Source organism: Lynx rufus, unplaced genomic scaffold (genome assembly GCF_022079265.1).
Source record: "Lynx rufus isolate CCGP_SWC_20201006 ecotype Redwood Valley unplaced genomic scaffold, mLynRuf1.p SCAF_16, whole genome shotgun sequence".
Classification (NCBI taxonomy): Eukaryota; Metazoa; Chordata; class Mammalia; order Carnivora; family Felidae; genus Lynx; species Lynx rufus.
This window is the reverse complement of record NW_025814830.1, coordinates 2,802,942-2,815,532: the sequence shown is the minus strand read 5'-3', so window position 1 is coordinate 2,815,532 and position 12,591 is coordinate 2,802,942. Positions and strand designations below refer to the sequence as shown.

The window sequence follows — 12,591 nt, the reverse complement described above, 5'->3', positions numbered from 1 at the left end:
TGATCTCACCGTTCATGAGTTGGGAGCCCAACATCAGGCTCTGTGCTGACAGCTCAGAGCCCGGAGCCTGCTTGGGATTCCGCGGCTCCCTCTTTCTGCCCCTCCCCCGCTCATGCTCTGTCTCTCAAAAAGAAACATTACAGACCCATGAGTCTCCAACCTTCAACCACACAGCCCCTCCATTCTCAAAAAAAAAAAAAAAAAAGGGGGGGGAGAGACTCAGAAGAAAATAAATAAAATTCTTTATTATGTCCTAATCACACAGTACAAATGGATATTAAATACGAACAGGGAGAAAGCAGACCCCAGGACAGCATACGGGGACCCGTCTCCCCCTGCCCCTAAAAATCCACACCCTGATCAATAAATACCCCTGCCCAAAGACCCCAAGTCCCAGCCCCCAAATAGTCCAGGCTGAAGAGTCTCGGGTCGACCCCCTGGCTTCACGGAGGAGGGCAAGCGAGGCCCACAGAGCCCGAGGCCGGCAAGTCCGTGGCTCCCGGGGTCCCCGCGCGCCGGGACTCACACCTGCACGCGGTAGCCGCCCGCCCGCCGCCGGCAGAGCCTCCGCACGCCCACCCAGTAGAGCGTCAGCATCACCACCCAGTACCCCACGTAGGCGCCGGCCCCTGCGGCCAGGTGCCGGGCCTCGGCGGCCCGCGAGGGGCCGCCCCAGTCGGCCCTGGCCTCCTGCACCACGCTGCGGACCAGGCCCCCCAGCAGCAGCAACGCCCAGAGCGCCAGCGGCAGCAGGGGCACGTAGTTGGCGGCCAGCTTCCGGCGGCCGGAGGTGCCCCAGCCGCTCCGGTTCATGGTGGCCAGCGCCAGGAACTTGGCGGGCAGGAGGCCGCACATGTAGAGCGGCGCGTAGAGCGAGAGCAGCACCATGCGCGGGCAGCCGCGCAGCCAGGCCGCGAAGGCCGCCTTGGCCAGCGCCACGCCCTGCACGCACAGCAGCACCCAGAGCAGCGCCCACGGGCGGCCGGCGTAGAAGAGCCGCAGCACGGTGGCCGCCACGAAGAAGGGGAAGAGGCCCGACACCACCGCCTCGTACGTCATCCAGGCGTGGTGCCGGTGCCACCAGAGCGCGTTGTACAGCCACTCGCGGAAGTACGACTTGGACCAGCGCGTCTGCTGGCTCAGCCAGCGCAGGAAGGAAGAGGGTGTCTCGGAGTAGCAGCGGGACCGGGATGTATACCTGCACGGGAGGGACAAGGCGGGGCGTCAGCACGGCCCTCCCCGTGGCCAGGACAGAGCTCGGGGCCAGAAGAGGCCGCCGCGGCGCGGCCACTGGGCCGTAAGCTTTCTCGACCTCCCCGGGCCTCCGGTTCTCGTAGGCAAGATGCGATCCACGAGGATTCCCACCGAACAGGGCTGCCGTGAGCGCTGAATCAGGATCACCAGCCCGGTTACTCAATGAGTATTAGCAGCTACTACCGTTTTCACGGTGACTAATGCCACTACTGTCGTTACTAACAGCATTACAGTTCCTGACCTATTACTAATGCTATCACTAATCTATTACGAATACTCTAGCACTCACTACTATTGGCAGGCCTCACGGTGAGGCACAAGCCAGGCCGTGTTCCCGCCGAAGGCAGCCGCCCGACGGGTTAGAGCTCAAGGGACCCATCAAGCCCCCTTCCCGTGGCCGCAGCAGACATCCTGATCGGTCCCCACCCAGTTGCCGGCTAAGCCCACGCAAGGCTAGAATCGCTCTTAGGGAACGTCAGCAGGTGGCCGCTAGCAGTCGGTTGGTTAGGAGGCGTCCAACTATTCTATCCTCACGGGTATTACTGGACAGTGTCCGGTCTCCTTCCCCTGTGCAGCCTCCCTGCCCTGCCCTTGCCTCCTGCAGTCTGTACTCCAAACAGCAGCCAGAGGGATCCTGTTACCACAAGCAGCACCTCACCCCTCTGCCCGGAACCCTCCCGTAGTTCAAAGTTCTCGCGTGGCCTACAAGCCTTTCGTAGTACGCCCGCCCCCGTGACCACTCCGTCCTGCCCTGATGCGCTCCCCCTTGCTAGGGCTCCAGCGGCACCACTTCCAGCCTCTGCCTCTGCCCTTCCTGGGGCATCCTAGTTAACATTTCATTCCCTGCTCCCAAACACCCTATGCCCCCTTTTCCCGGACTATCCAACCGCACGGCATGTGCCATCATCCACGTATTTACTGTGTCCCCCGGTGTCTGTGAGCATGAATTTGTGTCTCTGCTGCATTCTTAGAGCTTCGAACACTGTAATGAGGGGCGCCTGGCTGGCTCAGCGGGAGAGTGTGGCTCTTGATCACTGGGCCGAGCCCCACAATGGACGTAGAGATTACTTTAATAAATAAACTTAAAAAAAAAAAACCATTGTAATAAATACTTGCTGGGTGAATGAATGCATGGGTTCTCTTGATATACCCCACGTGCTCTCTGGCCCTTTCATGGGGTCTAGCTTGGTAGAATTCTTCCCCCCCTCCCCACCCGAACTTGACCTGCCGGAAGATGTACTCCCCTAGTTTCATGGAATTACAACTCTTCTTGAAGCATGTGATTCTTCTCACTCACTCGCTCACTAGATCCCACTGTTTATCTCTTTCCCTTCCCACGTCACTGGGAGGAATGTGTGCCGCCCATGGTAGAGCCACCTTGCCCCGATTTTGTCTCCTAGGTGGAATCCCCCGCCCTCACCTTGCCTCACTTGGTAGAGTCCACTGGGTCATGTGATCAATGGGATTGCCACCCCTGTCCCTTCTGGTGTCTTCCACTCTCCCCTAATGTCTCACTTGGTAGAGCCCACTGTGCGGCAAGGTATTTTGGGTTTGGGTAATTCCCAGCACACATACACACACACACACACCACCCAAGCCCTCAGCTTACTTGGTGGCATAACCCATGCTGAGCATGCGGTTGGTGAGGTGCCGGTCATCCCCAAAGGTGCAGTGGGTGCCCAGGAACTTCTGGTTGTACCAGGCCTCAAGGAACTGCTGCAGAAGGTGGTTCCTGTACAGGCCTGGGTGGGGAGTACAGGAAGAGCATTAGCCTCTCCTGTTGCCAATACTGTCCCCAGTCCTATCTCCAACCCAATTCGCCTCCGATTCCAGCCCATCCTCAACCACCTCAGTCCTGTCCTCAGCCCTACCTCCAGCCCTGATCCCGTTCTCAACACCGATCCTGCCTTAACCCTCTACCCTCAAACCCACACTGCAATCCTATGCCCAAACTTGCCCCAGTCCTGCCCCTGGCCCACACCTACATCCATTTTTGATGGCGAAGCCACCTCAACTCCATCCCCAACCCCGTATCCATTCTCAGTCCTCTCCCCTACCCATCCCCATCCAAAAACCCATCACCAACCCCAGACTTGGCCCCAAACCTGTCCTTGACTCCAACCGCATCCCATCCCCTTCCCCAAGCCACCCAGCACCTATCCCCATCCACACCCTTTCTCCAACCCCACTAGACACCATCCCACCTTCCAGTCTTATCCCTAATCCCAATTCCTGCTGCAGCCCCATCTCTGTCCCCAGTCTCAATCACATCCTCAACCCAGGCTCCCCTTCTCCCCCGCCACCCCACCCATGGCCCTCCCAAGCCCTACCTCTGCTCACCTAGGGGACCACTGATGCAGGACACACAGTGGAAGTAGCTCTGACAAGCCCGCTCCACATTGAAGGCCACCCAGTACCGCAGGCTGCTTAAGAAGCTGACCCAGGAGTCCAGGGGGTTAAGGATCCGCACGTCCCCCCCAACAGCCCCCACCCGGGGGTCCTCGTCCAGCACCCGCACCAGCTCCAGGAGTGCCATGGGGTCCAGCCTCGTGTCCGAGTCACAAACCTGTGGAGCGGAAGGGGCTGGGATCAGGGCAGATCCTGAGGGGAGGACACCCACGGGTGGGGAGCTGCTGGGACGTTCTACAGCCAATCTGAACATACGTTTGAATTTTGTCGTTATTTCCAACGCCTAATCACATTTTAAGATGACCTCCTCCCCGAGACCCATTCCCCTGTATAACACCCTCCTCTGGTGTGTGGGTGAGACCTGTAATTTGCTTCTAACCCACAGAATATGGCAAAAGTGATGGGACACAACTCTCATGATTATACTACCTTGTATACAAATGGTAAAGGAGTTTTGCAGTGTAATTTATCCTTAATCTGTTGACATTTCCTGCGTAGGTCTGACCTAATCAGGTGAGCCCTTTGAAAGGAGGTCTAGAAGTCTGAGAGTTTCTCTTGCTGGTCTGGAAGAGGCAAGTTTTAGGACGGCAAGAACATGAATTCTGCCAACAAACACATGAGCTTGTTAGAGGCCCCGGGCCTTAGATAGGACCCAGCTGACACCGTGATTGTAGCCTGATGATACCCTGAATAGAGGATCCAGTAAGACTTTGCCCAGACTTTCCTGATTCATGGAAACTATGAGATAATAAGTGTTTTGTTTCCAGCGGCCAAATTTGTGGTAATTTGTTATGCAGTCATAGAAAACGAATGCAGTACATTAATGAATGAATTTCTACACTGAATGGATGAATGACTAATTGAGCAAATGAATATATTGAATAGGTAAGTGGATGAATAAATGAACAAAGTAATCTCCACACTGAATGTCTCTACGTTCAATGGGTAAGTGAATGAATGAATAAATGAATGCACGGTCTCCCTATTAGATGGATAATGGATGCATGAACCGATGAGTAAAGGAAAGAATTTCTACACTGGATGAAGAAAGCAAGAAATCTCTACATGGAATGGATGAAAATACAGAAATAAGAGCTACCTGACTGGCTCAATCAGTAGAGCGTGCAACTCTTGATCCTGGGGTTGTGAGTTCGAGCCCCATGTTGGGTGCACAGATTACTTAAAAATAAAATCTTAAACAAGCAAACAAATAAATTTATATTAGATGCATAAATGAATAACTCTTTAGACTGAGCGGATGACTACAAGGACGGATGAGTGAATGCATGAAGGAGAGTCTGCATCCGACAGATATATGAATGAGTAAAATGAATGATCTCCATATTGGAGGTGGGTGTAAGAGTAGTGCGGCGCCTGGGTGGCTCAGTCGGTTGAGCGTCCGACTTCGGCTCAGGTCATGATCTCACGGTCTGTGAGTTCGAGCCCCGCGTCGGGCTCTGTGCCCACAGCTCAGAGCCTGGAGCCTGTTCGGATTCTGTGTCTCCCTCTCTCTCTGCCCCTCCCCCGCTCGTGCTCTGTCTCTCTCTGTCTCAAAAAACTAAATAAACATTAAAAAAAATTAAAAAAAAAGAGTAGAAATGAAAGAAAGAGTATGCACGCACTCGAGAATGAATGAGTGAAGAAAGGAAGGAATTAATGAATCGCCGCACGAACGAAAACAACAAATGAGTCTGTCTCCCCGTAAGAATGCACGAGTGAAGGAAAGAATCGCTACTTTGAACGGATGAATAAACAAAGGCAGTTGGAGGTTCATTCCGATCTCTGCACCGAAAAAGGATCCCAGAGAAGGGGCACGGTGGGGAGGGGACGCCTTCCACTCACCTGCACGTAGTCCACCGAGTCGCCGAGCGCCTTGAAGGCGGTGTACATGACCTCGCGCTTGCCGCCCCAGCGCTGCGCCACGCACACGCAGCGGTGCGTCCTCACCAGCGCCTCCACCGCCAGCCGCCCGGGGTCCTCGGCCTCCACCTCCCGGTAGGCGCCCGCGCCCGCCGCGCCCGCCGCGGCCGCCGGCTCCCACGGCCGGTGGTAGTTGCCGTCCCACACGTAGGTGGCGGGGTCCTCGTCGGCGAAGACCTCGCGGAACATGTCCACCATGTAGAGGTCCTCGGCGCGGTTGCCGTCCACCACCATGAGGACGCGCAGGCGCGCGCGCGGGTACTGCAGGGCGCGGGCGGACGCCAGGCACTGGCGCAGGTACGCGGGGTCCTCCTGGTACGCCGAGATGGTCAGCGCCACGCTGCGCGCCGCCGCCGCGTCCAGGGGCCCCCGCGCCGCCGCCCGCCGCGCCGCCGCCGCCACCCGCCGGTGCTCCAGGTACGCGAAGAGGCTCTGCGCCACCAGGTGCGCCGAGAGGAAGGCCCCGTACAGACCGAAGGCGAGGAGGCCGTAGCGATCGGAGGCCAGCGGCACCCCGGCGGCGTAGGCCCAGGTCATGAGGCCCAGGATGAGCAGCGCGAACGTGACGGTCAGCACCCGCCGGGCCAGGCCGGAGCAGTGGCGGGCGGCCGGGGTGGGCTTGGGCGCGTCCTGCTGGGAGCGGGGAGAGGGGATAGCAAGGGAAGAGAGTTCTGAAATCCTCCTCCGGGAAGAGAAGACCTAGATCCACCCACGCCCCCCGCCCCAAGCCAACATTGCATCCCCTTGTCGTTAAAAAAAAAAAAAAAAAGAAAAAAAAATCCCCTGGGTACTGCAAAGTTATTTGAAAATAATTGTGGCAAACAGCAAGGCTTAATGCGTGATTATATGCATTCTGGTACTTTTGTTTTCACATTTTCAACAGCTCTTCAATCCGTGAGGATTACACTCAATGGAATGTCACAGGGGAACAGGGGTTCTCTCCCCGCCCCCCCCCCTTTCTTATCTTAGTGGCACAGAACATAATCACTCATCTCACAATCAAAGGTTTCCTAGTGAGTTAAGATACAGAGTCGTGTTTTCCAGTACAGGAGCCACCAGCCACGTGTGGCTCCTGAGCGCTTGGGAAGCAGCCAAAATGATAAAGGAACCGAAATTCTAATTTTATTTCAATATTTAAGTTTAGGAACTGATACTTAATTCAGTTATTGGAAAGCTTTTAAGTATGTCTGAAACAAGTAGGGCGTGGGAAGCCCTACTTTTTCAAGTGTAAATTTTATGAAATCTAAATACAGATCAAGTTATCTCCAATGAAAATATAGCATCTGTATGTGATGTATCACGCATCTGGATTTTGAGGCTTTCCTTTGAAAAACAGAAAGGAAAATATCTCATTAATATTTTTGTATTGGTTACACATGGAAATGATAGTTTTAAAAATCTTGTTATGAAGTTTGTTATGTTGTAGCAAACACAGTCTACTGCATCTATTCATGAAATTATAATTTTTTTTAATGTTTATTTATTTTTGAGAGAGAATAAGTGGGGGAGGGACACAGAGAGAGAGAGAGAGAGAGAGAGAAGGAGACATAGAATCCAAAGCAGGCTCCAGGCTCTGAGGTGTCAGCACAGAGCCCAATGGGGGGCTCGAACTCATGAACCGGGAGATCATGACCCGAGCTGAAGTTGGATGCTTAAATGACTGAGCCACCCAGGCGTCCCATTAAATTATGTTTCTGATAGCAAGGGTTGGCTTGGGATTCTCTCAATGCCTCTCTCTCTCTCTCTCTCTAAATAAAGTTAAAAAATAAATGGGTAAAGAAAGTAAAAAACAAAAAAACCCAATTTTGTTGCATATGAAAATGACATGAAATTCAAACTTCAGCATCCTTAAGTCTTACTGCCACACAACCACACTCCTCTGTTTACATATTGTCTGTGACTGATTTCACACCAGGCCAAAGTTGAGTAGTTGCCGTAGAGACCATATGGCACACAAAACCCTCAAATATTGACTGTCTAGCTTTGTACAGAAAAAGTTTGATGACCCTTCATACACTGAGTTGAATAAAATATATTATTGAAATTCACTCTACTTTTATGTTTCTACAGGATACTACTTTTAGGTTCTCTATAGAGCTTTTGGCCTGGTGCTAATAAATGCTCAATATTAATAATTACATTATTATTTCTTCTGGAATTCTCCTTCTCTGTCCTTTTGCCCTAAACCTGGCCCTGACTGAGATTCTGGGGGTGGCCCAATTCATGCTGGGACAGGTGGGTGAACAGAGGGTTCTAATGCCAACACTCACAAACACACCTGTATCAGCTGTGGACACACAGCCCCACACATATACTCACACATGACAAGAGACCCAGAGAGTGTGCCAACATAGGAGAACATTCATGTTCTAGAAGATCTCCCCAGGCACTTGCTCTTAGAACTTAGTGATCCTGGGGCACCTGGGTGGCTCAGCCGGTTAAGTGGCCGACTCTTGGTTTGCGCTCAGGTCATGTTCTCACCGTTCGTGGGTTCGGGCCCCAAGTCTGGCCCTGTGCTGGCAACGCAGAGCCTGCTTGGGATTCTGTCTCTCCCTCTCTCTCTGCCCCTCCCCAATTCACGCTCTGTGTCTCTCAAAAATAAAGAAATAAATAAACAACTTAGTGATCCTGAGACCCCCACCAACAGCCATGCAGGGGAACTTGGGAACACATGCCCTTGAGCAGAAAGGAGCTAAGCCTAGAAGGGAAGCCCACAGGACAAGAAACACACGGGCAAGAAGAAATAGTAACGGTTAAGGTTGGGTCCGGAGCGAGAAGAAAGTAAGGGTTAAGGTTGAACTGCGTGAAATTGCCGTTTTCAAAGGGCAAAAGTGACCAGACAGCGGCGATTTCGTGTGGTTCAACTTAATAGTTACTGGACACAAAAAAGTACAACTCCAGGCCATGTGTCAAGCAAATACCGCCCTGCCTCCCCACCCGCACCCCGCACACAGGCGCGGACTTAAAGCAGGATAAGCATGGACTTGTCACATCTATACTACCGGCGGGATGGCCACCCACACAGGGATATGGAACCCGAACGCGGCCTCACGGGGTCCCCGTCCTACACTGACGGCGGCCGTCACGCACAGGAGCGCGCGCAGTGCGCCCACCCACGTGGTCACACAGGTGCCAGCGGGCCCCGCACGACCGCACTCTCGCACGCACCTGTGTCATCGCTAGGGCTCCGGCGGGCGCTCCTCTTCCGCGGGCTCCCGGGTCTCGCTGGGGCTGGGAAGCCCGGGGGTCATTTGAAGCCCGACGCGGGCGGGGGCGGAGGAGGGCTGACGTCAGGGCGGAGCTGGGCCAGGGGCTCTGAGGTCACGGACGAGCCGGGCAGCTCCACCCGCTTCCCGCCATTGCCCGCACCCCCGCGCCCGACGGCCTCCCTTCCCAGGGCCGCCGTCGCGCCCTTCCCTGCCCTCCGAGGCCTCCCCTCCGTCGCACCCGTCCTTCTCCGGCTCTCCGCTCTCTTCCCCCTCTGGTCTCTCCCCATTTCTGCGCTCCTCTCCCTCGCGTCCCTTCTGCCTTCGGGCGCCCCCGACGCCCGTCTTTCCCCCCGTCTGTCCGATCTCTCCCCCCGCCGCCCAGCCCCCCGCACCCCAGCCCCTCCCCTCGAAGCCCCGGGGACGGAGAAAATGCGCACACGTGCGCGGCTGTGGGCGTGGCCGCGTGCGCTGGCCGTGGGGCGCGCCGTCTGCCAGGAGCTGTGAGTGGTTGTGGGTCTGCGTGTGTGCGTGTGCGTGCGTGTCCGCGTGTGCCAGGGCTGGGGAGGGGCTGGGGAGGGGCTGGGCGCTGGGCTTTGTCTCCCAGGGTCTCCCTGGCGAACTCACAGAGTTGTAGGTCAGCTGCCCCCAGGGACCCCCCCCCCCCCCCCCCCCCCCCCCCCCGCGACCTGAGAGCAAAGGCGGCAGTGACCTCGCTTAGAGGTCAAAGAGACTGGGTCCCGGGCATCTAAGCCCCCAGCCCCTCAGGACAAGGAGACTGTGATAAATGCCATTGCTTCCATGCCCTTCTTTCCATGATTAAAAACAACAAAAACAAAAAACTGTATCTTTAAAAAAATTTTTGTTTGTTTTTAATGTTTTATTTATTTTGAGTGACAGAGAGAGGGACACAGAGAATTTCAAGCAGGCTCGGAGCTGTCAGTGCAGAGCCCGACGCAGGGCTGGATCCCAGGAACCTTGAGATCCTCACCTGAGCCGGTATCGAGAGTCCAAAGCTCTACCGACTGAGCCCCACCCGGGTGCACCCCCCCAATTCTCTATATCTAATTGTTTCTGTTTCTCTTCCTGTGGACTGACAACGCCCATCTCTCTCCCTCTGTAGCTGCCTCTCTCCCTGCTTCTCCCTCTGCCCCTGGCTGTACATTCCCATCTCCTTTTTTTCTTGAGTCTCTGTCACTTTGTCACTCTGGCTCTACCTCCCAGTCCCCCTGTCTGCTTCTCTCCATGTGTTCCTGTCTCTTTTGTCTCCAATGCCTATCTCCCCCCCCCCCCTTTTCTGTCTCTGTCCTTTTCTACCTCCTTCCCTCTGGGTTTGTGTCTGTCTCTTCATTTCTGTTGGTCTCCCTGACTTTCTTAGTCTGTGTCTCTCTTCCTTTCTCAGCGTCCTGTGTGTCTCTGCCTTTGTTTCCTTTGCATTTGTCTATCTTCTCTGTTTCTCTTTGAATATCTGTATTCGTATCTCCCCCCTCCCTCCGCCCCATCTCCCAGTTTTTCTGTGTTTCTCCCTGTTGCTCTCAGTGGCTGTTTCTCTGTCTCTCTCTCCCTCTCTCGGTCGGTCTCCCTCGGTCTCCCCGCATCTCTGTGCATCTCCTTCTGAGGCTCCATCGCTGTGTGTGTTTTTCGGTCTCTCTCTCTCTCACGCTCTCTCATTCACTGTTTCTCTCTGTGTTTTCTGTCTCTTGAGTGCTCCTTTCTTTCTCCCTGCGGCTCCATCCGGCCCAGACTGTCCCGGAGCTTTCCCCCGCAGGACAGCAAGTCCTCACTCCCTGGTTTTCCCCGGGGACGCAGGGTGTGGGGGGGCCATCGCTAGGTTGGGCCTTGCCTGAGCCTGGCTGTCGGGGAGGCCGTTCAGGGCCCAAGTGAGAGGCACCCCGCCTGCCTCACCAGGGCGGGGCCGCGTCTGTGACGCTGTTGCCTGGAGCCTGGGCTGCCTGGTGTCCGGCTGTGTCAGGATGATGGATCCTCCGGCGGGAGCTGAGCCCAGAGCAGGAGGGGAGGGAGATTCCTCTACCCCAGGGTGGGGGTGGGGCAGCCCAGGCTCCACTCAGAAGCCGGGCATTTGGCTGCCCAGCCCCCACCCCACCCTGCCCGGGTGGAGCAGCTGTATAAAACCAGATGTTTCTAAAACCAGAGTGTGGATGAGGGAGGAGGGACCGGGACTTTAAACCCCTATGGTTTCCTCTTCCAGGATCCAGGCCCCCAGTCCCTTCCTCCCTCAGACCCAGCAGTCCGGGGGGGCCCCCAACCTTTCCTCCCTCAGACCCAGGAGTCCTGGCCCCTAGCTCCTCCTCCCTCAGACCCAGGAGTCCAGGCCTCCAGCCCCCTCCTCCCTCAGACCCAGGAGTCCTGCCCCCAGCCCCTCCTCCCTCAGACCCAGCAGTCCTGGCCCCCAGCCCCTCCTCCCTCAGACCCAGGAGTCCAGGCCTCCAGCCCCCTCCTCCCTCAGACCCAGAAGTCCTGCCCCCAGCCCCTCCTCCCTCAGACCCAGCAGTCCTGGCCCCCAGCCCCTCCTCTCTCAGAGCCAGGAGTCCTGGCCCCCAGCTTCCTCCTTCAGACTCAGGAGTCCAGACCCCCATCCCCTTCCTCCCTCAATCCCAAAAGTCCAAGCCCCTAGCCCCCTCCTCCCTCAGATTTACATATCCAGTCTCCCAGAATTCCTTGCAGGGAGAGATGACCAAGGCTTGGTGGTAGCCAAGACAAGGACAGATGGAACCAGACACTCCCACAGGAGGCAAGAGGTAGTGGTGGGATGATGTCCTGCTGCCCTAACAGCCTTCTTTCCCAGAACCCTCCACTCCAGTGGAGGCCGATCTCTGTCCCTGCCCTGGGTGCACAGTGGCCCTCCCAAGATGTCAATCATCATCAGAAAACCTCAGGGTCTGGTTTACAGAACACCAGGACAGAAGGAGTGAAGAGTGGGGAGATAATAAGGCAGAAGTGGAGAAAAGGCAGGAGAAAAGAACATTTGTTCATTGTAGGGACATCTCCTGCACCGCTGGTGCTCCAGGCTCTTGGCTGGGTGATGCCAGGCCCACAGAGATGACTCAGACCTGGGCCCTGCCCTTGAGGAGATGCCAATCTTGGGGAGGAGACAGCTGTGTAAACAGAGGATCAAAGACCAGCGCATGGATGCACCAACCCCGCTGGAGAGTCAGGGAGGGCTTCGTGGTGGAGGTGATGTCCTGGAGGAGCAGAGTCTTGACTGATGGGAAATTAGCCAAGGTAAGGGCAGGGGCGGGGGGGGGGGGCAGTGGCTGATGGTTAGAAAGTGGAGTTGGAAGGGCCTGCAAGGCAGGAAATGTCCTGGGCCAGTCAGCAAAGTATAGATTGGTTGACGTAGAGGCATATGGGTGGAGCCCTGGGGTGGGGGTACAGTACCTGGCTGAGTTCACCTGGAGCAGGGTTTGGATTGACAGGTTCAGGGGCTGGGATTCGTCCTGGGGGTGCCGGAGAGCTATGATGTGGGAGGGCTGGGTCGGCTGTGGGTGCCCGTGAGGGAGAGACTGGATGGAGGGCCCAGGGACTCTTGGCCAGGGTGTTTCTATCACGGTCTTCTCTGAGCAAGTCTGAGCCGGGATGCGGGCAGAAGCTCTGGGGCTGGAGAAGAGACGAAGCGCACAGAGCGAGGCCGAGCAGAGGTCCCTGAGAAAACCCTGAGGAGCGAGGAGACTGGGAGGCAGCTCACGGAGCCTTTCGTCTGCGCTCCTTCCGACGGCATTTGCCTCATTTCGGGCGGGGACCCTTTGCGACGATTACTTGCCTGCCTCCAGGAAGCGCTTTG

At 56.0% G+C, this 12,591-nt stretch overlaps 2 protein-coding genes across 2 annotated transcripts; one reads left to right on the top strand and one right to left on the bottom strand.

Annotated features, from left to right (window-relative positions):
* Positions 1 to 404: 404 nt before the first annotated feature.
* Positions 405 to 8,234, bottom strand: HAS1 (hyaluronan synthase 1). Its single transcript, XM_047079075.1, has 5 exons — positions 8,229 to 8,234; positions 5,506 to 6,216; positions 3,595 to 3,820; positions 2,864 to 2,996; positions 405 to 1,198 (listed from the first exon to the last, which is right to left on the bottom strand). Exons 1-5 carry the CDS (start codon positions 8,232 to 8,234, stop codon positions 523 to 525), a joined length of 1,752 nt encoding a protein of 583 aa, XP_046935031.1. The 3' UTR covers positions 405 to 522.
* LOC124510844 (microtubule cross-linking factor 1-like) lies at positions 6,065 to 9,343 on the top strand. The gene is made up of 2 exons (XM_047077523.1): positions 6,065 to 6,151; positions 8,538 to 9,343. Exon 2 carries the CDS (start codon positions 8,562 to 8,564, stop codon positions 9,294 to 9,296), a length of 735 nt encoding a protein of 244 aa, XP_046933479.1. The 5' UTR covers positions 6,065 to 6,151; positions 8,538 to 8,561; the 3' UTR covers positions 9,297 to 9,343.
* The last annotated feature ends 3,248 nt before the right edge of the window (positions 9,344 to 12,591 follow it).